At 34.8% G+C, this 25,561-nt stretch overlaps 1 protein-coding gene across 6 annotated transcripts in view; it reads left to right on the top strand.

The window, feature by feature from the left end:
• Positions 1-25,561, top strand: part of SRBD1 (S1 RNA binding domain 1) — a 215,745-nt gene that overhangs the window by 41,639 nt on the left and 148,545 nt on the right. For all 6 annotated transcript variants that reach the window (XM_057741939.1, XM_057741940.1, XM_057741944.1 and 3 more), the window contains exons 10-14: positions 2,232-2,335; positions 6,318-6,425; positions 10,049-10,206; positions 13,323-13,413; positions 14,149-14,256. In XM_057741939.1, coding sequence (XP_057597922.1) covers positions 2,232-2,335; positions 6,318-6,425; positions 10,049-10,206; positions 13,323-13,413; positions 14,149-14,256 — 569 coding nt within the window. The remainder of the gene's footprint in view (positions 1-2,231; positions 2,336-6,317; positions 6,426-10,048; positions 10,207-13,322; positions 13,414-14,148; positions 14,257-25,561) is intronic.

The raw sequence follows: 25,561 nt of genomic DNA on the forward strand, positions 1-25,561 counted from the left end.
TTTTGAGATTGAGAAGTGGGAGTCTTCCAGGTTTGTTCTTTTTTTACAAGATTGACTTAGCTATTCTGGGTTCCTTGAATTTCTATATGAATCTTAGAATTAGTTTGTCAGTTTCTGCAAAGAAGCTAGCTGGGATTTAATAGGGATTACATTGAATTTATGAATTAATTTGGGGATTATTGCCATTTAGCAATATTAAGCCTTTTGATCATGGATCTGGAATGTCTTTCCACTTATTTAGGTCTTCTTCAGTTTCTTTTTAAAATGATGTTTTATAGTTTTCAGAGTATAACTTTTGAACTTCTTTTGTTAAATTTATTCCTAAGTATTTTATTCCTGATGGTAATATGGTAAATGGAATTTTAAAAAATTACTTTTAGAATGTTTATTGCTAGTGTGTAGAAATTGATTATCCTGCAACCTTGCTGGACTCTGTTAGTTCTAATAGTTTTTATAGTGGATTCCTTAGGATTTTCTGTATACAATATCATAGTATCTGCAAATATAGATAGTTTTACTCTTTTTCTTTTCATTCTAGAGGCCTTTTATTTCTTTTTCTTGCTTTATTTCCCTGGATAGAACCTCCAGTAAAACATTGAATAGAAGTGCAAGAGGACACCGCCTTGTAATCTTAGAAGGAAAGCATCCAGTCTTTTACTATTAAGTATTATGTTATCTGTGGAGTTTTTGTATGTGCCCTTTATCATGTTAAATAATTTGCTTTCTGTTCCTAGTTTCCTGAGTATTTTTATCGTGAACAACTGCTGGAATTTTCTCAAATATTCTTTCCGCATCTATTGAAATGATCATGTAATTTTTGTTTTTTAGTCTATTGTTATGATGTATTATGTTAAGTGCTTTTTGGATGTTAAACCAGCCTTGCGTTCCTGGAATAAATCCCTTTTGATCCTCATGTATAATCCTTTTTATATGTTTCTGGGTTTAGTTTACTAATATTTTATTGAGAATTTTTATATCTATATTAGTAAGAGGTAATGGTTTTTACTTTTCTCTTGCAATGCTGTTGCAAGAACAGAGTAATTAGAGTCAGGAAGTTTTTTCTTTTGTTGTATTTTTGGAAAGGTTTGTGAAGAATTGATATTAATTCTTTAAATGTTTAATAGAATTCAGCAGTGAAGCCAAATGAGCCTGGGTATTCCCTTGTGGGAAATTTTAAAATTACTAATTCTCTCTCTTGTTATGGATCATTTTGAATTTTCTGTTTCTTATTTATTCAATTTTGGAAGTTTATGTCTTTATAGGAATTTGTTCATTTTATTTGAGTGATCTAATTTGGCATACAGTTGTTCGTAGTATTCTCTTATGATCCCTTTTATTTCTATAACCTTCATATTAATGGCCCCTCTTTCATTCCTGATTTTGATAATTGGAATGTCTCCCTTTTTTTCTTGGTCAGTCTAGTGGAAGCTTTGTCAATTTTGTTGATATTTTCCAAGAACCAACTTTGGGTTTTGTTGATATTTTTTTTTGTCTTTCTATTATCTATTAATTTTCTCTCTATTCTTCATTATTTCCTTCCTTCTTTTTCTTGCTTTAGGTTTGTTTGCTGTTCTTTAAGGAGTGTTTTTAATGTGTTTTAAAACAATTGTTGTTTTAAAATATTAATTAAAAGTAGAGACAGGTTAATCTGAATTTAAATTCCTCCTTTGCTACTTGCTAGTTTTGTGATTTGAAACAAGTTAGTTTTAGAAAAATTATCGTATAAGAGTAAGATGATAATACATGCATCACTGGTGGCTTTGAAGGTAAGGTAAATGAGGTAGTGTATTTAAAGTGCTTAGCTGGGCCTGGCAATTAGTAAGTGCTCACTAAATGGTAACAATTAGTAGTTATTAAATATTCCACTTAGAAATTTGCATGTTTGTTTTTATCTTAGCAATGTCTTTTCACAAATGTAAGAAGTATGTCCTTCTAACACTAGATGATAAAAAATTTTCAGTTAGTAGAACTCAAAAAGAGATTTTAGATCACCAGAGTTTCTTCCTGTGATTATCATAGGCTTTGTACCTGTATTTTATTGTGAAAAAATTTGAAAAAAGTATAAAGAAGTGATTATTTTTGCATACATTCCTGGCAAATAAATGAATACAAAATTGATATAGCTCTAGATTGGATAACCACCCAGTTTGTTTCACAAATGTTAACTGGTTAAACTGATCATTTATATATTTTGTGGATCATCAGTCTTTGCCATATATGTTTGCACTCAGATTCTGGCAATTAACCGTGGAGAAAATTTGAAGATACTGACAGTCAAGGTCAACATTTCTGATGGAGTGAAGAATGAGTTCTGTAGGTGGTGCATCCAAAACAGGTCTGTTTATAGATTTTTACAGAATTTTCTTTTTTTCATTTTTAAAATGCTATATTGAGATCTGTATGTACTGATAATGGAAAGGTGTCCATTGTGTTAAAAAAAAATGACAGACAATGGATATAGTATCTTTTTTACATTTAAAAAAAAAGTGCATATGTTGTATATATTTAAATGGATAATATCTGGGAAGTACATAAGAATTATTAATAGTGATTATTTCTAGGGAGAGAGACTTTTACTGTAATCCTGTACCATATGAATCTTTTATAGAGTGTGTTTTCTTTTATGAAAAGTGAATTAACATAAACATACTGTATATAGTATATCTGAAATGTTTTGTTTATTAGGGATAATTGAAACAAAAATTTAATTTATCAGATATATGGATAATGAATGAATGACTGGGGCTGGCTGCTAGCTTTTTTTCTTTTTTATAACTAGCTTTTAGTGCCAATGAATGGGATAGTCTTGTAAAAGTAAATTATTCTGTCCCCAGATGTCTGTCACGTCACTTTGAGAAAATGCTACACTAAAGTGGTGCTGCTTTTTTCATGTGGTGAATTTAAGGGGGAACTATATCCTGTATCCATTTCTCTTTATTTATTTATTTTTATTTATTTATTTATTTGTTTATTGGCTGCATTGGGTCTTCATTGCTGCACACAGGCTTTCTCTAGTTGCGGTGGTTGGGGGCTGCTCTTCATTGTTGTGCGCGGGCTCCTCATTGCGGTGACTTCTCTTATTGCAGAGCACGGGCTCTAGGCGCATGGGCTTCAGTAGTTGTGGCATGTGGGCTCAATATTTGTGGCTCATGGGCTCTGGAGTGCAGGCTCAGTAGTTGTGGCGCACGGGCTTAGTTGCTCTGTGGCATGTGGGATCTTCCTGGGACAGGGATCGAACCTGTGTCCCCTGCATTGGCAGGTGAATTCTTAACCACTGCACAACCTAGGAAGTCCCCATTATGCTTTTAAATGTGGGAAATTGAAAGCTAGATGGAGAGAGCCTATAGATACCAAATTGGGGGTAGGGAGCATATTTCTTTGTCAAAGTGGAGACTGTTTCTACAGATACCGAATTGGGGGTAGGGAGCATATTTCTTTGTCAAAGTGGAGAATATTTCTTTGCCTGTAATGCATGAACAAAGTGTGTCTCTGTCAAAAGCATACACATAGGCCCTGGGTCTTACTCGTTTGTTTACAGTACTTTCCTGACCCTGGTGGGTATTTGAGTTGCCACCTCTGCCTTAATTTGTGTGCTTCATTGTGTACATCTTACACAGCATGTGTTGTGTATTGTGGAATTGAGTTAGAGTGAGGTCCTTCTTAGTTTTATTCAACTGTGTTTAACTATTGAATCGGGAAGAATCGAGTTTTAAGATGATATCTTGTAAGGCAAACCCATTGTATTTCCTTTAAATTTAGAAGTAATAAGGTCTGTGGCTTTGCTGGTACTGTTTCAGGTCCCTTTGAGTGCTAAGTGAATAGATCATAGGAAGCCAGTCAAGAGATAGAAACTGCTGTGGGATGAGGAAGAAAAAGGAGTTTCTGTAATGTAGGAAGTGAGTGTAGCTGGGTCTGTGGTCTGAAGGTCAACTGTGAATGACTAAAACTGAAACATACTTAGGTATTAAATGGACCCATAGCACTCTGTTCCGGGGACTAGAGCAAGAAGAAGGGAGATGAGCAGTCACAACACAGGAGAATCTTGAGGTTTAAGAAAGGCTACTGGGGCTTCCAGAGAAATTGGGTATGTAATGTTAAAGGTTTACATTTTTTTCCTATAAGCAATGGGGAAACCTTGGTTTGGCTTTAAAGGGAATGACCCCCCAGCAGGCATCAGATACATTCATTGTAAGAATCAGTCCATTAGGGCCTTCCTGCCTCTAAGGACTCTCTTCCTAGAATATTGTCCCATGATCCAGGGCTATGTTCTCTCTCCTAACTGGCCAAGCTCCAGAGCATGGTGATAAGACCCTCAATAATTTGGGTACTGCCATATTTTCTAGCCTCATCTACCCCGCACCCTGATCCTGCTACTTTATGCGCTAGTATTGCTAATCTACTTGTAGTTACTTGAGCTTATTATGCTCTTTCATGCCTCTAAGCTTTTACATATGCTATGGTTTCTTCCCAGAATGCTTTTATTCCTTTGTCTTATTTGGTAAACCACAAGTCATTTTTTTAAAAGACATCTCAGATGTTTCTTCTGGGATATCTTTTTTGACAATGAATTTCCCAAATTAGTAACAACAACAACGCAGCTGTAAGTTTTATTGCACTTTGTTTTATTGTGCTTCACAGATATTGTGGGATTTTTTGTTTTTTTTGGTTTTTTTTTTTACAAATTAAAAGTTTGTGGCAACCCTTTGTTGAGCTTATGTTTTGGTGCCATTTTTCCAATAGCATTATTTTTTTGTTAAGGTATGTACTTTGTTTTTTAAGACATAATGGTATTGCACACTTAATAGAGTACAGTATAGTGTAAACATAACTGTTATATGCTCTAGGAAACAAAAAACTTCATTTGACTCACTTTATTGTGATATTCACTTTATTGTGGCGGTCTGGAACCAAACCCACAATGTCTCCGAGGTATGCCTGTAACATAACAAAATAATAATAATAATAATAATAACTGTCTAATTCGTATCCTAGTGCTCCCTACATTTCATGCCCTCAGGTATAGGTGACAGTAGGGAGAAGCGAGGATTTGGATGGAAGGATGTATGTCCTGCCTAAAAGCACTTTCATTTCAATTAAAAAACAAAACTATATTCTATTCAAATAATACCCTTCTGTGGAAGAGATTTGATTCGTTATTATTATGTAGCCTTTGGTGTATCACATTATAAATGCTTAAATGTTTATTCACCGAAATATAGTTAATTTCCTAGCTAAGTAAGGGAGATGACAGTGTCCTAAAGTATATTAATGGTTTGTTAGGGACCGTTTTTAAAATATTAATGTTTTCTATTCAAGAGCCATTGAAGGACACAGGCAGAGATGCTATAGATGTAGAGAACACAGAGGGGTAGGGTTGAATTTGTCCTTTTTAGCTTGTGCTTTTCTCTTACTGTTCTTTCTCCAGTTTCTACTAATGATGGGTTCTCTGGCAATTACATTTATCGGTATGTATGCAAATATATTTACTGCCTAGTAGAGCAGTACAACCTGAGGAATAGAGTGAGTTCTACTCAAGAATGACAAGAGGCAATGGTTAAAACAGAGTTTTTCCTTTGCTCAATCTACTTTAGCTCTTAGGAAGAGATTAAGAAATGGGAAAAGAAGGATATAGAGCTTGTCTTAGCTTCAGCTACCATAACAAAATACTATAGATTGAGTGGCTTAAACAACAAAAATTTAAAGTCCAAGATCAAGGCCAGGCTGATTTGGTTTCTGGTGAGAATCCTCTTTTTGGCTTGCAGACACCTGCCTTCTCATTGTGTCCTCACCTGGCCTGGGGGGAGAGAGAGGAGAGTATCTGATATTTCTTCTTATAAGGACACTAATTGCATCATGGGGGCCCTACCCTCATGACCTCATCTAAACCTAATTATCTGCCAAAGGCCCCATCTCCAAATATCATCTGATTTGTGGGTTAGGGCTTCAACATACTAATTTTAGGGGACATAATTCAGGCTATAGAAGTGGTTCAGTAATTTTTTGGTGACTTTCTTATATCTTAAAATTTTTGACCATTATTAATAATGCCTTGGGAACTCTCCCCAGAACAGGAGAGTTTTTTCCTCCCTTAAGTTTTATGTGTTACCATGGTTATCAGGTTTTTAAAAATAAGAACTCCAGATGTCATAGTAATAATTTTCAGACATCAGAGTCTCTCCTCAAAGATTATGTTACTTTGGCTTCAATAAAGTTTCTTCTCCCCTTTTCTTTTCCACTTCATCTCTCCTCTTACAGGAGCCCTTTTATGGTCTTATTATTGTTACATCAGTTTTAGTATAGGCTTTTCTTTTTTGCAGGTGGAGACCACGTGGCTTTGCAAGGCCAGAGTTAATGAAGATCTTATACAACTCACTGGACGATTCCTTTAAACGCCTTATTTATCCTCTCCTTTGTAGAGAGTTCAGGTATGCATCTTGTCTTATTTAACTTTGTGTACTGTTTATTTTTGTGTATGGTAATAGGCCCATTAAAGCATGTAGTAAATATTTGTTAATCCATTAACCAATCCAAAGAACTGAGTCAGAATCACAGTCTTAAATTTAAGCCTAGATGTCAATCTGTAGAGGCATTCACATGCATAGATCAAAAAACATAGCTCTTAATTACGGTATACTTTTCAAATCTTGACCCCTTCCAGTTCTGCAATACCAGTCTTGCAGTTTGACAACCAAGCCAAACAAATGGTTTTATTGATGAGAGATTTGGCTTGGGAGAAGCAAACTAAGAAGTTAATGGAGAAGTTAGCTGGCAGGAGTTTTAGAGGTAAGGGAGCCAAAAAAGGCGTAAGGAAATCAGTGGAGCACATGACAAATGTATTACTATGAGAGAAAGCTAATATATATTTAACTCCAAATGGGAGTTGTTTCAGTGAATCATTATCAGCAGTGATGAGCAGATATTAGATGATTATTAAAGTGACCATCTAAATGAACTAGCAGAAGAACTAAGGGTTACAAAGAACTGCAAAAGAGGTGAGGTACCAAATGTTTTTGGGGGAGAAGATGGACAGAAATGTTGGGAGGCAAAAACCCTCTTTCCTGCTTCTCTCTAGCTTTTGTCCTGGTAGTTAGCCTTTAGACACCAGCCATGCCTCCATGTATTCCTTTCTGCATGCTGTAGATTTTCTTCATTCTCACTTATTTAGAGGTTTCAGCAAGGGTTACCTGGAAACTATAGATTTTTAGCCATCTCTTCAGGCTCACTAGAAGTTATAGCAGCCTTTATGTTTGTCTGTTTTTCTTTTATTGGACTTGGCCATTGACTTGGGAGGCATTTAGAGTAGGGAGTGAGCAGGTACTATTAAAAAGGACATATAGCTTCTTTATCCAACATTTTTTTTTATCAAAGTCATTCATTCTCTTGATTCATCCTTTTATCTTGTTTTCTCATGTTGCATATAATGTCCAGTGGTGCTTTTGACATTTTTGCATATATTTGGTGTGAATAGCTTTATTGCTTATGGAATAATTTCATTGAGGTTTAATGTGTGCAGTTTGGTGTGGGATTGTTTAATGTATAATTCTTCTCCGACTTCCATTAGCAGTGGCAAGCAAGAGCACTTTCTTCCTCTTTTTCTAAAATGCCTGTGGTTAAAAAAATATATCTTATTTCAGTCCATAAATTGGTTTGCAGACATTGTTTACGGATGTGTCTCTTGATAGAAATACTTGTAATTACCTGAACAGCAGTTGAGGGGGGAAAACCCTAATTGATTTATTTTTTAAAGAAAATTAATTTTCTAATTAAAAAGAAATTTGTCCAAGTGTAGAAAAATTGAAAGAATCAGTAAAACACAAAGGAAAAAAAAACACATAAATTCACTACCTAGAGATAACCATTGTTAACTTGAATTTTCTCCATTCATGTGTGTGTATTAAAAGAGATCATATAGACTATATTATTTTGCAGCCATTTTATTCAGTTGACTATGTAAGATTCATTGTCCACTTCTGCATTTTTGTTTCCATGACTGTTGTGATCATTCATTCATGTGTCATTTTTCACACATACCTCTTTCATCAAGACTACATTATCAGTATTACCAAGTGTGGTCTATTATACCATCTTTTATTAGATCTTGAATTTTGCCTCCTCTTTATCTCCATCTTTACTAGGTGATATTATATCCATGATTAGTTCAGGTTATCATCATTTCGTGTCTGAATTACTATAGTAGGGTCATAGATGACCCTGTCTTGTATTTTCTAATACATGTTCCACATTGCCATCTTAAAATTCCCATCTGATTATTTCATACTCTTTTACTTAAAATCCTTCAGTGGATCTTCTTTGTCTCCAGGATAAAATCCCTGCTCTTTAGAAGGACCCTTTGTGGTCTGTTTTTTTCTTTCTCTGCAGCCCTTTGTCTTGGTATTTCTTTTTACTTTATCATGTGAAATTATTTGCTTTTTCTATAAATGAGCCATGAGCTTTTGTGAGCTTTTACATATGCAGCTTCTATTGCCCAGAGTATTTTCTCTGTGCCCTTCAGCTACTCTCCCTACCTTTGTTTGCTTAACTATTACTTATCCTTCTTGATTCACCTGAGAAGACATCTCTTTTAGAAAGTTCTCCTAATTTAGCTATCCCTACCATGTGTTATACTCATTTGTTTATTTTTCTGTTTCTTCCACTAGACAGTGATCTTCAGGGCAGGGATTTTTTCAGCTTTGTATCTCTCACATCAATCACAATACCTTGTATAAGACTGAGTACGAATGCTCACTCAATAAATAAAGTTAAAAGTGAAGATTTAGAAATACCTGTAATGATATTTTCATAGCGCTTAGCTGAATGTAGGGAGAATGACAGTGAAATATTAGAGAAGATCAGAGAAAAGCCTTAAGAAACTGAATTAAGCCATAAAAACAAATGTTAGCTGTATGTGCCTTTATTTTTCTATTTTTTATTTTTTTTAAGTTTAGTCACTCATTTATTTATTTTTGGCTGTGTTGGGTCTTTGTTGCTGCGCTCGGGCTTTCTCTAGTTGTGGCAAGTAGATGCTGCTCTTTATTGTGGTATGTGGGCTTCTCATTGCGGTGGCTTCTCTTGTTGCAGAGCATGGGCTCTAGGCCCGCAAGCTTCAGTAGTTGTGGCTCGTGGGCATAGTTGCTCCATGGCATGTGGGATCTTCCCGGCCCAGGGATTAAACCCATGTCCCCTGCGTTGGCAGATGGATTCTTAACCACTGTGCCACCAGGGAAGTCCCTGTATGTGCCTTTAGATACGTAGATAATTCTACCTCAGTGCTGTTCTGATATGAAATGTGCTCTGAATTTCTTTTGTTCTTGTGCCCATTGGCATGCACTTTTGTTTTTAACCTGATCTAATAGAGAAGACATACTTTTACTAAATTCTTTTGAATTTCAGGAGATAATATGCTAAGAACTTTTGTTAACTAGGTGAATGTTATAAAACTTAGTTCCCAAATGCCAAGTTCAATATAGACATGTATTTTTTTTATCTTTGAAAAAGTTTTAAAATTAGACTTTTAATAGCTTCTGTGGATAAAATTGGGAAGTTATTTATGTGAGGCAGGATTCTGGGGATAAATGTGGGGAATGGAATAGAGTGAGAAGATGGCACTGAGATATATATATAGGTGAGGGTATAAAACTAAGTATTGATGGAGGAGGCTACTTATGATTCAATAATTGATCACTAATTATGTATTTGTATTTTTAATCAGCTGATAAACTTTGACACCCCATGTGATTTCACAGATACTTATATATGTAAATTTCTTATATAAGGGAAAGCAGATAGAGAAGGAGTGTAGGTATGACAAACTCAGCAGGTTTGATACCACAAAATTGTTTGTGTTTGTATATCATGTATTACTGAGCTTAGCGAAAAGAGACTCAATAGAATTTTGTATGTGATTTTTTTTCTCTTGTTATTTTGTTATAATGAATACTCCAGTGAGGAATAATTGTATAAAATGAATTTGTGCTCTTTTTCTGGAATAAAATTTGAATGAATGAAAAACTGAATACTTTTTTTTTCTTCTCTTTTTCTATTTCTAAAGAGCCAAACTAACATCAGATGCAGAGAAGGAATCAGTAATGATGTTTGGACGGAACCTTCGTCAGCTCCTTTTAACAAGTCCTGTCCCAGGGCGTACCTTGATGGGAGTGGATCCTGGTTATAAACACGGGTGCAAATTAGCCATAATTTCTCCTACCAGTAAATATATCTTTCAGCTTTCTGTATAAGAGTTGTTTGGTTGGTCATAAATTTCACTTCATATATTTCATGAGGCTTTGGAAATTATGTTAATTTTCAAGGAATAGATGATGGTTTTCTCACAAAATGGAATATGGGAATCAGAATCAAGCTTCCTATTCGTTGACCCAGACACTCAACATTTACTGTCATTTATGTCCTTCCTTCGGTCACAGTGGATATACTGAGGATTAACTGGGCTCAGACTTTAATAACTCCATCCCCCATCAACTTCTGCTTATAGAGACTGCATTTATATATGATGCACTTTAATTCTGTATGTATTGTAAATATCATGAGACATTTTTATCGTTTTGTCTAGTCAGTATTTTTTTTTGTGTTTAGTCATATATTTGCCCTTTCTGTTATCTTCATTTCTCTCTGCATTTCTTTGTTTCCATTTGAGATCATTTTCTTTCTTCCTAAAGCTCTAGCCTGTTACTTTTTAGTGTGTATCAGCTAGTGACAAATTGTTTCCTTTTTTTTTTTTGTCTGAAAGTTTCTGATTTGCCTTTGGTTTTGAAAAATATTTTTGCTGGGTGTAGAATTCAAGATTGGCAGTATTTTCAGTACTTTAAAGATGTCATTTCTTTCTTTTTTTTTTTTTTTTTTCCTGGCTACTACTGTTTCTGTTGAGAAGTCAGCCAGAAATCTTATAATTGTTCCTTTGAAGGTAGTAATTTTTTCCTCTGGCTGCTAAGATATTTTTCTTTGTGATTTTCAGAAGTTTTCTTATATGCTTAGCTGTTTCTTTGTGTGTGTGTTGTTTGTTTGTTTTGGGGGAGGGGAACATGAATTCTGCTTGTGGTTTGTAGACCTTGCATCTCTTTCTGGAATTCCAATTACGTGTATTTTAGACCATTCAATTTCCTCTTCTATTTTCAATTCTTTTATTTTCTATTCATTGTCTTTAAGTTAATTAATCCTCTATTCTGCTATGCCCAATGTGCTAGTAAGCCCACTGAATTATTTATTTATCATGTCTTTAAGTTTTTGAATTTCCATTTGATACTTACAAAAAATAGGTTATAATTCTATGGTGAACTTCTTCACCTTTTAATTTTTTTTGATTGCTTACATTTTTCTTATGCTTCTTTTGGTTTAAGTTTTCATTCCTGGGATAACTTTTTCTTTCATATTTAGTTCATTCCTGAGGTCTTTCATGTTACTTCTGATGTTTTCTAATTCTGATTTATTTTATTCTCTTTTTCTATCATCTTTTTTTTTTTTTTTTTGATAGCTTGTTCTTATATATTGGGTTATAGTTTTTCTCTGTTTTGGGGCACATCTTTCTGTAAGGACATCATACTAGTCTTTTTTTATTTCCTGATTTGAAAAATAATCATTCTGTATGAAATTTGACTATGATCCTTTTCTGTTGCTTAGTTTTACTTAAAATTAGTTTTCCTCATCTTTCAGGATGGAAGGCTAGGTAGGGTAGCTGTATATCTCTAGAACTATCATTTCTACTTTTTTCAAATTATTGGGAAGAAAAACTTTTATATCTAGTTGGATAGAGAGATAACCTTATACTTTCTGAAATTTGCTTTCCTGTTGCTTTCTTCCCTTTTTCCTAGACTTTTTCCTCTTTTGCCCATACTGTCCTTACCTTGCCCGATATGGATATGATTCTCAGCAGTTTTTTCTCACTGTGGGGTTTTGTCTTGAAAAGAATGTTCTTCTTGTTAGTTTCTAGAGTTCAGAAACCAGAGTTTTCCAATCCTTTCTGAACTTACTGTGCAACCTTTATACTGACCTATAAATTAGAGTATGCACAGGTCTTTTCCATTTTTTCTTCCTGTTCTCAAACAGGCCAGTTTTGATTTCCAGGGAAGTACTTTCTGACATTTTGAGGCTTCTTCTGATCTCAGGTCCATGAGATACTCCATTGTTTCTCTCTGCCTCCTGCCACAGAAACGCTGATGCACATTGGTCTTGGTAGTTGTTGGTGCATTGTTCCCCCCTGCTCACCTTCTGGGTTTTGTGGGAATACATTTTTTATAAATATAACTATGGGTTTTTGATTTTGTTGTCCTAGTTGCTCCTTTTTTATGCCATGCATTTTTACAATAAATGGAAAGTATATTTTGTCAGTGTTTTTTCCTACATCTATTGAGCTACCATATGGCTTTTATCCTTTACTGTATTTGTACTGTTTATAGAATGGTTCTTTTTAAAATTTTATGCCTACATGTGTATATATTTTCTGTCTGTTTTGGTAAGACTTTTCCAAGAATTTATCCATTTCATCATTTAATCTAAATTAACATAAAATTGTTTATGATAATCTCTCTGTATCTTTTAAATTTGTGCTGAATTTCTAGTTATACCCCCTTCTCATTTCTAATATAATTTATTTGTGTCATCTGTCCTTTTGCTTGATTGGTATTGCTAAAAGTATGTATTTTTCTTAACAGGTGATTCAAAATTTTAAACTTCATTGATCTTCTCTATTATATGGGTTTTTTTTCTATTTCATTAGTTTCTGCTTTTTTAACTTTATTGTTTTCTTCCTTCCACTTTCTTTGAGACTATTCTGTCGTTCTTTTTCTACTTCCTAAGTTGTCACATAGCTCATTATTTCTATTCTTTAGGTCGTTACCCTCAAATTTTAAAATATACTTCTGGCTGAAATATATTAAAGAAAAGCTCACAGTTCATAAGTAGGCAGCTGAAAAAATTACATAAGGTGAAGAAATTTACATATCTACAACCCTAAGGAAGAAATGAATAGTATTACAGCACTCACTGATATATAGTAAATATTCAGTAAATGTAAGTTTTTACTATTTTTGATGTTAATTGTTATTAAAAATCATTTCTTTTTAAGGTATCATGGCATATTATCTAGTTAATAATGGTTTTTGTCTAGCAAATAGAATCCGAGTAACTTTGGAAGTAACAGAATTTCAGAGTGCTTAAGGGGGAATCTGATTAAGGAATATGAAAGATTCAGACTGTATTTTAAAAGATGAACCAGTTCCCTTTTTCAGTTTCAACCTGCTTAATCAGATCAGTGGTGTGTTATATTTTGTAATTTTTCACAAAATGGCTTTTTCTTTTCGCTTTTTCCTAAGGTCAGATACTTCATACCGATGTGGTGTACTTGCATTGTGGACAAGGCTTCCGAGAGGCAGAGAAAATTAAGAGGCTTTTGCTGAATTTCAGGTATGAAAATAAGTAACCTTTTGAGTATTTCAGTATCTCAGTCAATCAGAGATATCTTTGAAGTCCCTGATTTGGAGGGAGGGATTAAAGGAAGTGCCTTGGTGTTAGAAAAGGAACCATGTAGAACAGTGCCGGGGCTGATTGCTGTAGAACTCTACGTTTGGAGGCTCTGGAGGTTTGCTGCTCTTTTCCTCTGCTGCCTTCACTAGGCAAAGGTGGCAATAGGAGCAAAAGGGAGCATTTAATTCTTCAATTTGGGCTTCCTCTCTCTGTCTCTTTCTTTCTTTCTCCTTCCCTCCCTCCCTCTCTCTCTCTCTTTCTTTTTCATGGATCGGAAGAATGTATGTGGCAGTAGTTAGAGAAGCTTCGGAAATTACTTGAAAATGTGTTACATAATTCAGCCATAATTCTTTATTATGGCTTAGAATGTTCCAGAGTTTATGTATTCATGTCTGAATTTGGTTCCTTCTCGATGGGAAGAAAGCTAGCTGTTGTTGAGATCGTGTGACCATAAAACATTTCTCCACTGCCTGCTATAATACCTAGTGCAGGGGCAGTGTCTTTTACTCTACATGAGTCTGCATGGCCTTTGTGAGATAGTGGAGAGGTTGCTTGGATATATGAGAGAATAAGAGCATCATATAATACTGTTTGTGCATTCTGTCCATTTTCTCCTGATTGATTTAGAAGCATGCCTCGATCTCATCCAGTTTCTCATTCTGTCTCTCCTTGAAGCTGCAGCACAGTGGTGATTGGAAATGGAACTGCCTGCCGGGAAACAGAAGCTTACTTTGCTGACCTGATAATGAAAAACTACTTTGCACCACTGGATGTCGTTTACTGGTAAGGATGTTAGGAATGTTTGTTTTCTTTGAGAGGCAAAAGAACTTGTCAAGTTCCTTCCGTGATAAATTCTCCCTTCTCTTTTTAAGATGTACGTCTTGTTTGCCCTCATAGCACCTCTTCCTATTGATAAGAGCTTTGCAGGACAATGTACAGTGTCTGTCTTTTGGAGAAATTGGAGTTTCAGTATACTGAAACTGCTCACAGATGCAGCAAGTTAGGGCTTACTTGGATTCTTGGGGTTTTCCAGGTAGTACGTTGTGTGAGGGCTCTAGCTAACTAGTGACTAGTAAGTAGAATGGTGTACAGGCCTAGCAGCTACAGACTGTGGATAACTTAGTCTTCTTCTTCCAAAGTCTTGATGCCTATGAATCTCTGGCCTTCAGAACTGAGAGCCAAGGTAAGTATTACAAATTAAAAGCGTTTCTGATTTTCCTTTCTCATTTGTCTCTTCATCACACGCTTTCATTTTGTATAGGCATACAGTTGACTTCTAAATAACTCTGGATTAGCATGACTCATATCTTAAGTCCTGCTCCTAGGTTAGTAGTTCTGCTTTCATTCACCATTGTTTCCTCACTTTCCCTTTGAACTTCAAATAGCCACGTTTCCCTTTTCCAAAGTACAGTAGAATGCTAAATCCTAAAGGGTTTAATTTTAGGAGAGAAGATAGTTATAATGGGTGATCTAGAGGAGAGCACGTAAGAGCCGTCTCCCACTGCTTTTTGAGAAATGTAATAACTGAGTATAGTCAGCTGATAAGTATGTGATCAGGATCAACAAAAGAAAACCAAAACCCTACTCAGGAAGAAGAATTCTAGGATCCATTCAGATAGGCCAAAAGAGAGGGGCCTTGTGTTTAGTGTAGTATTCCATGTGCCAAGAGTATAATCAAGATGTTAGAAAAACAAACTCAGGGTAACCAAAGGGGACAAACTGTAAGTGCTGTGGGATCATGGTTCAGGAAAGGATCAGATTGAATAGTCTGCCTCAGCTTTTTTCCCTCTCCCTCTTGTTGTTCAGTTTGGTCTTGGAAATACTGTGGATCTTCCCTGTTCTGGGAAGTGCAGACATGTACCCAGTCCTTTTGGGAACCTAACACAAGGACCTGACATAACTAATTCAGTTTATCTCAGGCAATTTCTGTAATTTCTTTTTAACTTGTTCACATTAATTTGATATAATTATCTTGGATACATGTATAGTGATTATAAAAAGAACTTTCAAATTATTAAAAACATTAAATAGTGAAGACTTGTTGGATTTCATCTGAATTTGCTTATAGAGTCTCCCTTTCTGGAATTTGCAGCAGTGTATGGTAGTAGAAAGAGGATGAGCTTTGGAGCCAGACAAATCTGGGTTCGTCTTTTGTTGTCACCATTTACTGGTTATGCAAGTTTGTAAGACTTACTCTGCCTCTCTGAGCTTCTCTTTGCATCATTAAAATGGGGAATGCTTTTGCTTTCAGTAATGTTTTGAAGTTTTCTTTATAATTATTTTGCATATTCAATACTAAAACTTTCTTTCGTATTTCTCTCTTTTTGTGGTTGTGTTAGGAATTACTTGACTACATTGCTTTATATCTGTATAAAGGAACACTTTTATAACGTTACTTTTGTTCCCCAACCATAGTACAGAATTCTTTCACTGTTTATACTTAGTTTTTCAGGTGATTTTCTTGGATTTCAAGAGAATATATGGTCATAGCATCTGCAAAAAACAATGAATTTATCAATTCTTTTTCTAGTTTTATACCTTTTTATTTTCTTCTCTTCTTTAAAGGTTTCTTGCAATATCTTTGAAAAGCTATTAAATAGTAGTAGTGATAGAGGATTTTTTTCCCTCCTTTACTTTTATTAGAATGCTTCTAGTGTTTCTCTTAAGTATGATACTGTCTTTTGTATGTTTTTTAAAAAAATCATTTAAAGGAAAGTCTTTATTTATGAGTGTTTTAAAAATACTGATACCTATTTTATTATACTTTAAAAATCAAAGATAAAAGATAACTAATGCTTTTTCAGAATTTTGCCATAATAATTTTTCTCTAAAGAGTTTTTTTTCCCCTCTTTTGATCAATATGCTCAATTCTAAAAGTAGTAGATTTCCTACAATTGAACCATCTTTGCAGTTCTGATTTGAACTTTACTTTGTCATAGTATATTATTCTCTTAATGTACTTTTGGAGTATATGTGCTAGTATTTTATTATGTGCTTTTGAAATCCTCAAATGATGCAAATACTTCATCAGAAGTTACAGTGTGTGCTTTAGGAAAATCAACTGTTCAATTTTATTTTGTTATCATTTTGCCAGTTCAACATACCTTTATGAAGAAACCATATTTTCTCATCTAATGCCTTGAAATTACATTGCAAACTACTTTTAAATTGAAATTTCCATGCTTTCGAGTCATTTTTAACACTCTTGAACAGATAATCTGATAGGCATTCCTATAATTCTGTCAGCTACTCATCCTGAAGAACCTTTTCCTGACACATCCACCAGCACATTCCTTCTTATCTATTCCTTCTAACATCTCTTACCCTGAACTACTTGCCACAGGTTAACATATACCATGATTTATCTTCTAACTTGTAAACCCCATGCATCCTGACCCATCCATCCAACTTCGTCTCAATCATTTCTTTTAAAATACCTTATAAACTCTGATACTTATACCTCCTGTGGAGGAAGTCATCCAAAGCCTCAAATGTCAGTTACCAAAGGAGAAAAAAAAATGGATTAAGTTGTAGAATATAACTGCACTAGATCTTAGTTTGCCATACGTGTTTAAAGTTGGAAGTCTGTGTGAAAAGAAATTCTACAGTATTATGTGTCATTTGTTTTAAATATGTGCTAGAATGATTTGTTCTTTTCAATCCTCTGGCCCATAGTAGGTGGTCACTTTATTTTTTGAGTTTCTGAATATTTGTTCCCATGTATTTTAAAACGTTACACTTGAGTATTTTCTCCTTTTTCTTTTAATCCCTGTTTTTCCTTTTGTAAAAAACAGTGTTTTCTTTTGGGTAGCAATGGTACAATTTATTGAACTGTAGAAATGGCTAGCTCCTTATGAGGCGTTTGTGTTTATATGCACTGTATCTTGTTTCTCCTACATTGATACCTTCTTAAATCAGCGTACCATGTTTTACTTATCTCTGCCTGCTTCACGTTGCATATTTCTATTTTTATAGATGCATCTCAATAACTATTTACCTATTTGAATTGTTAAATATTAACAATAAAACTGTTTTTAATCAGATAAGTCTTTTCAAGGCTACAGACCGGAATTACTGTCTGCAACAATTATGGAAAATTTCCCCTCTGCTTAATGCTTTGGTAAACCTATGATGTACTGTCTTCTCTGTTTTTTCATTGATACAGAAATTTGCGTTTAGTGGATTATAGACTTATATTCTGCCAAAGATAAATGATGATTTCTGAAATAAAGGTATTGTTTGGTTAGAGTTATATGTTTATTAATGATCTATGAGAGAATTATAAGTAATCTCTAAAACTTGCCGTCTTGTGTTTCAAACTATGATTGGCCAGATTTATGCTGATAGTGGAAACATTGCTAGAAATCACAGCATTATGTGCATTCTGGAGAATCACAGATACATGAGACCCCTTAAAACCTGAGAGCAGAAAATGGAAAATAAAATTTTGTGCTGTTAAATCCAACCCTTTGCTTAATGTTTCTACTCTAAAAGCTGAAATATACAAGTGACTTTGAGCAGCCAAATATAGAAAATAAGAGAAATTAATTTTGCTTCCTAATGGCTTTATTCATCAGGATAGTGAAAGAATTAGAAAATGGAATGAACTGAGAAGGTGTGGTATGTGATGAAAGAATGAGAAAAGGGAAGGGGGGCTGTAGTGGAGGATTGGGGTTGTAATTTTTGAGGTTAGATGTATACTGAGGGGCCTGGTCAGTGAAGGGTAAGCAAATAGCCAGACTTTGTTAGGAAAAAAGGGTTGGTTTTGGACATCTGTGGAATACACATTAGAGCTCTTCCTTCTTTTTATTTCAGAAGCGTACCAACCATTTAACAGAAGGAAGATATAATTTAAGGAACCATAACTTTATTGCTTGAGATAAGTTGACGTACCTTTCAGACTTGACTTAATCTTCGGGAATAGCTTGAGGTTCAAAGGGTTAACTCACTTGTGAAAACTGTGTAATAGTGAAGCTAATAAGAATTTTTTGATTAAAATTAAAAATCAAATATTTCTTTAGAGATATTAATAATATTTATTATCATAGATACATTGGAAAATATAAAGTGACAGGATTTTCTGTTATCTAGACTGTTATATTTTAGAGCGATTTCTAGATTTTTCTTGTGTGTGTGTGTATATTAAAAAGGAACTCACACTGTACATGTTCTATAACCTTTCCCTACTTAATGTATCATCATTTTCTCTTACCCATAAACCTGTCTGTGTTTCAGTTTCATCATGCATAAAATGGAATAATAATAGTACCCCTCTCATAGAGTTATTATGAAGGTTAAATGAGTTCATAATATAAAGTGCTTAGAACAGCATATTATTATTATTACTATTATTATTATTATTGAGGTGAAATATATTTTTATATATTCATTGGCCGTTTATGGATTTTTTGTGTATGTGTGGGTGGCTTGTTTGTGTCCTTTGCCCATTTTTTTTTCTTTTAGAGGTTTCCATCTTGTTCATAATTGCTCTTGTTCAGATTTGTAAATGTCTGTATAGTAATAATCAGTCTGTCATAATTTTTGCAAATTCTGCAAATCATTTCCCCTGTTTTTGTGTTTATAATTTGAGCTTTATTTCATATAGAATTTAAAATTTTATTTTCTCAGACTTATCTTTTTCTTTATGGCTTTTGAGTTTTGTATTATGCTTGAAACTTTTCTTTATGTCTTCTGACTTTTTGTTTTGAAGCCACAAACCTCATTATCCTCTCCTTTACTTGTGTGGTTGCTTTGATACTTTATTCTCTAAGAAGCCAAAAATTAATGAGAGAATCTCAATCAGCTTAGATAACAGAAACAGAGAGTAGAAGGCTGTTAGATAACCTGAGGGTAGTTTTGAACAAGGAATGGGTGCCAGTTTCCCCCATTCTTCTTAAGGCTTCTCTTTTCACCAACTCTGGTGTTTTGTAAACAGCAGAGCCACCTGATTTCTTCCTGTCCTTTTCCTCCCTCTTCTCCTTTCCTTTCTCCTTCCCTCATTTTTCTTCTTCTTCCCTCCCTTCTTTCATCCCTCCCTTTTCCCTACCTTAATTCTCTTGTTTGGTTATACCATATTTTTGACATCTCCTGTTGTTTGACAGCTGGATTTTTTCCAATCTTTGATGTATCGTTAGTTTTAAACCTAACAGTACAGACTTATTGACCATAATTTAAGTATTTATTTGTAGGGATGTTTAGGATGGTATTTGTAATGAGCTGAGGAGAAAGGTTATTTCTTTTTCCAAATTTATCATTGACAACTTAATCAGAAGAGTACAGATGTGTTGATAAGAAATAAAATATCGAATTGTTTATTGTTCCTTTTTGCTATTAGGTAGCATTTTATACTGCTTTATTTAGTCTACTTAAAATTTATTGGGATTCTTGAATTGGTAGAGTCATGTCTTTTGGTTCTTTAAAACTCAGCCATCACTTTTCAATTGTTACTTCTGTCCCATTTTTTCCTCTCTGTTCTCCCTCTGAAATTGCAATAACATCTATTCAGGCTTCTCACTCTATCCTCCATGCCTTTTAACCTCTCTCTTTTCATTTTCCGTTTCTTGTTTCTCTTTGCTGCTTTGTGGTTGATTTCTTCAAATCTTTTTCTCCAATTCACTAGCTTTTTCTTTAGCTTTCAGACCCATCCATTGAATTTTTTACTTCTAGAAGTTATATTTGTTACTTCTAGAAGTCCTGTTTATTAATTTTTCAGTTGAGAGATATTTGGCAGATATTGAGAGATAATTGGCATGTAATAAACTGCACATATTTAAAGATTTCAGTTTCCTAAGTTTTGATATGTGTTCTCCCATGAAACTATTGCCACAATTAAGATAATGAACATACTCATTACCCCCCAGATTTCCTGATGTTCTTTTATAATCCATCCTGCATTCCCTGACCCCTCTGTCCTTCAGGCAACCTCTGATTTTGCTTTATGTAGCTATAGATTAGCTTCTGTTGTCTAGACTTGTATGTAATTGGAATCATACAGTATGTATTCACACAGTGCAATTATTTTGAGGTTCATCCATGATGTTGTATATGCCAGTAGTTTGTTCTTTTTGTTGCTGAGTATTCTATTGTATGGTTAAATCATAATTAGTTTGTTCATTTACCTGTTGATGGGCATTTGAATTGTTGCCAGTTTTTCGCTGTTACAAATAAAGCTGTATGAACATTCTTTTTCAAGTCTTTGCATGGACATATTCTTTCATTTATGTTGGGTGTATAAGTATGAGTGGAATGGCTATACTGTATAGTAGGTATATGTTTAACTTAAGAAATTGCCAAACTGTTTTCCAAGGTGGTTTTACCATTTTGCATTCCCACCAGCAGTGTATCAGAGTTCCAGCTTCTCCATATCCTTATCCATCTTCTTGGTATGGCTGGTCTTTTAAATTTAGCTGTCCTAGTGTGTAGTGATAGTTCATTGTGGTTTTAATTGACATTCCCCAGCAATAAATGATGTTGAGCATCTTTATTTGCTTATTTGTAATCCATGTATTTTCTTTGTAGTATCTGTCTGGATCTTCTTCCCATTAAAAAAAAATTGGATTGTTTTTCTTCCTATTATCTAATAAGAGTATTTTATATTTATTCTGGATACAACTCCTTGTTAAATACATGTTTTGTAAGCATTTTCTCCCAGTCTACAGCTTGCCTTTTCATTTTTTTTAACATGGTCTTTGGAAAAGCAAACATTTTAAATTCTGATGAAGTCCAATTTATCAGTTCGTTTTGTATATTCTTGCTTTTTATCCTATGTAAGTAATGTTTGGGAAGACTAAAGTCACTGTGATTTTCCTCTGAGTTTTGTTTTAGGAGTTTTATAGCTTTAAATTTATTTAGGTCTGTGATCCATTTAAAGCTAATTTTTCCATATGGTAAGAAGTTATTTTTTTCTCTACGGCTATGGATTATTCCAGTACCATTTGATGAAAGATTTTCCTTTCCCCATTGAATTGCTTTGGCGTCTTTGTTGAAAATCAACTGCTCATATATATGTGGATCGATTTCTGGAATCTATTCTGTTTAACTGAGCTATACATCTTTACAGTAATCTTTTTACCTTTAATTAATACTGCTCAGTGCTGATTTGTATAGCTTAATAAGTGATGAAATTCCATAGTGTAGTCCTTCAGTTTTGTTCTTTTTCAAAATCTTTTTGGCTATGTTAGGTCCATAGCACTTCTACCTAAATTGTTGAATCAGCTTTTCAGTTTCTTCTAATGTGCCTGCTGGGGTTTTGATTGGAATTAAGTTGACTATATAATTTAATTTGTGGGGAAATGACATCCATCCATTTAATTTTTAATTTTGGTTGTATTTTTTATATCTAGAAACTTTATATTTTCCAAATCTGCTTGATCATTCTTATAGTTTTTTACTTGTTCCTGAAAACATTTTTAAACTTATCTTTTATTTCCTTAATCATACTAAGCATTATTATTTTGCAGTCTGTGATAATTCTGATATCTAAAATCCTTACAAGTCTTATTTCTGCCATCTGTTGTTACTGCTAGTTCTGCTTTGTTTCCTTTCCTGCTCAGTTAATTTTTATTGAAAACTCCTTATTTTCATGGACTTTGTGGGAATTCATTGAGGCCTGGATTGTGAGTCACTTCAAAGAGGATTTGCATTTGCTTCTGCCAGGTTCTGGTAGACACCACCAGTTTGTGATCACTTAAATTCTCGGCTTGAATTTTTTCCTGGCCATCCAGGTAGTGTGAATTTAGGCTGCAAATGAGAGAGATGGCTTATGGTTCCATATTCTCATCAGAGGTTTCTCCTGTGACAAGATTTGAGATAGTCCATTTTCATTGCAATATTCTGGGGTTAGGGTACAGGGTATACTTTGACCCTTATACTTCAGGTTTAACCCTTTGGGATATGAGCTTTATATGTGGGAGAGTAGTTGGGGGAAATTATTTGTTAATACCATCTTAGGTGGACCCTGGCTTTTGCCTTCTAATCCTCTAGTTCTGTGAAGCTCTCTGAGGCCATAAAATTTACCTGGTTCAGCAATGCCCTCAGGTGAAAGTCAGCTTCAGAAATCAAGGTTCCCATGTTCTTTTTTTCTTTTTAGCTTGAGTATTTTTTTTTTCTTGCCAACTCACTGATGCATTTAAGAAGATGTATTATATCTAGTATGTTTAGTTGTTTTCAGTAAACTGTTGATCCAGGTAGCCAGTCTTCCCTATTACTGTCAATAAGGAGGTCACTGCTTGATTTTCTACTTTTAATCTACTTTAAATGTAAAATTTGATGTTTTCAGGCAGCAAAGACATAAACCATAAGGGAAAGTTAGAAGATGATCATTTTGAATCATCTCAATGTACACTTTTTGGTGGGGGGGATGCTGCATTGTGTGGCTTGTGGCAGTGAAAACGCTGAGCCCTAACCACTGGACAACCAGGAAATTAATTCCCTCAGTTTACACTTTTGAATTAAGAATTACTTGCTTCTTTTACTTGTTTCCTCTGGGTGTGAATACCTGTGAAACATGTGCATGACATTGTTCTCTGTCAATTTAATAGTTTTGTTTTTTTTTAAGCATGCTCAAACGAGTTTTGAAAAATCTAGGAAAATGCAAAAAGGAAAATAAAACTAATTTGTAATTCACCACTCAGAGAATGGTATTAATACTTTATTTTATTCTAGTTATTTTACTTATGTATTCATTCATGCAACAAATATTTATCACATGTAAATGATTAATTGAATGAGGTAGACTCAGTAGAGTACAAGAAGAAGAGTTTTAATTTCTGTCCTACTCGGTAGTCATGTTTGTAGTTCTTTTCATCCTTGGCTGAAATAATGGAGAGATCTCAGCTTCTTCATTTCCTTTTAGTCATTAAAACAGTCTCATTTTAGCAATCAAAGTATCTTCTCTAGTGTAATAATCAAAGCTCCAAATTTGAGATAAATTCCATGTCACTTTGGGAAATACTGCTGTACTGTAGGGTTTTGCAAGGGGCATGTTTAGCTTCCTCTTTCTTCCCTTCGTGTTATTTTTCTCTTCCTCTCCAATTCACTAGCTGAATTTTCTCCAAGTTTAGTCCTCAGAGTTGAGAATAGGGAAAAGAATCATACTCTTACAAAGTGGGGACAGTTGCAGTCTGAGAATAGAGTCCTCTCAGTGGCCCATTTACCATTGCTGATTCATTTTTCCATGAGGTGTTTTGAAAAACTTTTTTTTCTATTTTCTGAGGTTTTCACCAACAGAATCATTGAACTGCTATCCATGTGACTTGGCAGATATCTTCTCTGGCTGCCTGGTTATGACTCTCCTTCTCCAGACCCAGGCTTCAGGCAGGTCCCTCTTCTCTGGGTCCCTTTGCTACTCGGTCCTCTTGGACAGAATCTCTTTCAGGCTACCTCCCACTTCCTCCTGCAGGCCCACTTGGTTCCTGCATCCTTGCCTACTCTGAAAGGGGGATCAGCAACTTATCCTTAGTGCAGCTCTCCCCCTGTTTATTCTCTTTCTCTCCTATGCTTGTTCTTGCATCTGTTCTCTTTATGTTCACATATTTGCCCTGGTGAAGCCCCATCACTTGGCGTGGAGTGAGTGTTGGGGCAGCCAGAGAAATGCCACAGCATTCCAACAATCTTCATAAAGAAATTGTCTCTTTCAGCTCTAACTCCCTCCTGTCCCTCTCCTCAAACACATGCGCATTTTATAGGATGAAGTTGGAGGGTTGCTAATGTTGGCAAACAGGCTTTTGGGACTTTAGCCAGAACAAAACCATCTCATGTGCTCTCATACAATCAGCAAAGTACTCTTAGTACCCAAACTGTATGGCAGGCACAGTGTTCTGTGCTGGTGAACAAGGCAGACAAGGTACCTGCCTTCTTGAAGGCTTTATTCTAGTGAGGAAAATAGATGAAAAGATAAGTGTGTGTGTGTGTTTATATACTGTGTCAATTAGTGCTAAATTCTATGTAGAGAATTAAAAGCAAGGTAAGGGGATAGAGGTGAACAAGAAGTGACATTTTTTGGTAAATACAGATATAACAAATATTCTTCTCTTTTAGTGACAGGAGTTCTCTTTGTGTGGTATGGTATATGAGATATATTTTAAGGGAACCACACAGGCTGAAGGGAAGCGTGATGAATTTATATCCTCATTTATCTACATTGTCTTCATGTCTTCATTATCCTCGTCTTTTCCGTGTCATATGAGCTCTCTAGGGCCGTGTTTTTCAAATTGTAGGTTGTAACCCGTTGGTGGAAGGTGAAGGCAATATAGTGGGTCCCAACAGCATTAAACAAAAATTTAAATAGAGAAGAATAGAAAACAGAGTTAATTTCATATAGCAAGACTAAATATTATTTCATGAATATTTGTTTTAGTTACATACATGTATTGTGTACTGGGTTGAGATGTAGAGTGTATTTCTTATTGCCAATTCTTTTGGGTTCCGTGACCCAATTTCAAGCAGTGCTCTGACACCAGCTGGGTGTCCTGCTATTCAATTCAGTTCTGATACTGTCTACCCAGAGATAACATCAGATTCCACAGGTTAAGGGCTTAGTCCCACAAGACTGTAAACTCCCCCTCCGCCCCCCTTCAGATGCCAGTCCCAAGCTCAGGTTGTCATCTGAACTTCTAATCAACTAACTGGCTATAGATTGGCGTTCCCAACCACTGGACCCCCTCCCCAGGTTCATTTAATTTGCTGGAGTGGGCTAGAGTGGGCTAGAGTGGCTCAGAGAACTCAGGAAGACAGTTTACTTACTTAACTGGTTTATTATAAAGGGATATGATACAGGATACAGATGAACATTTAGAAGGAAGAGATGTGTAGGACAAGGTGAATTAGCTTTAGAACTGGGACAGCCTAAATTGTTTTTTGGATGTTAGTTTGATTATTAAGCTTAATGACAAGTTAAGGTGTTACAGTATTTGTTTCACTTCTTTCTATAGCCGTGGCTTGAGAAAACATGCTGTGATATTCTAGGACTTTGTTGTCTTTCACCTACTGATATTCCTTCCTCCATTTCTTTGACTATTATAAACACTAGACTCTTGTTTATAAGGCTTACTTTCTGGGATGTTTGTGGCATTAAGTAAATTTAAAAATA

This window comes from Hippopotamus amphibius, chromosome 7, assembly GCF_030028045.1.
Source record: "Hippopotamus amphibius kiboko isolate mHipAmp2 chromosome 7, mHipAmp2.hap2, whole genome shotgun sequence".
NCBI classification, from domain to species: domain Eukaryota; kingdom Metazoa; phylum Chordata; class Mammalia; order Artiodactyla; family Hippopotamidae; genus Hippopotamus; species Hippopotamus amphibius.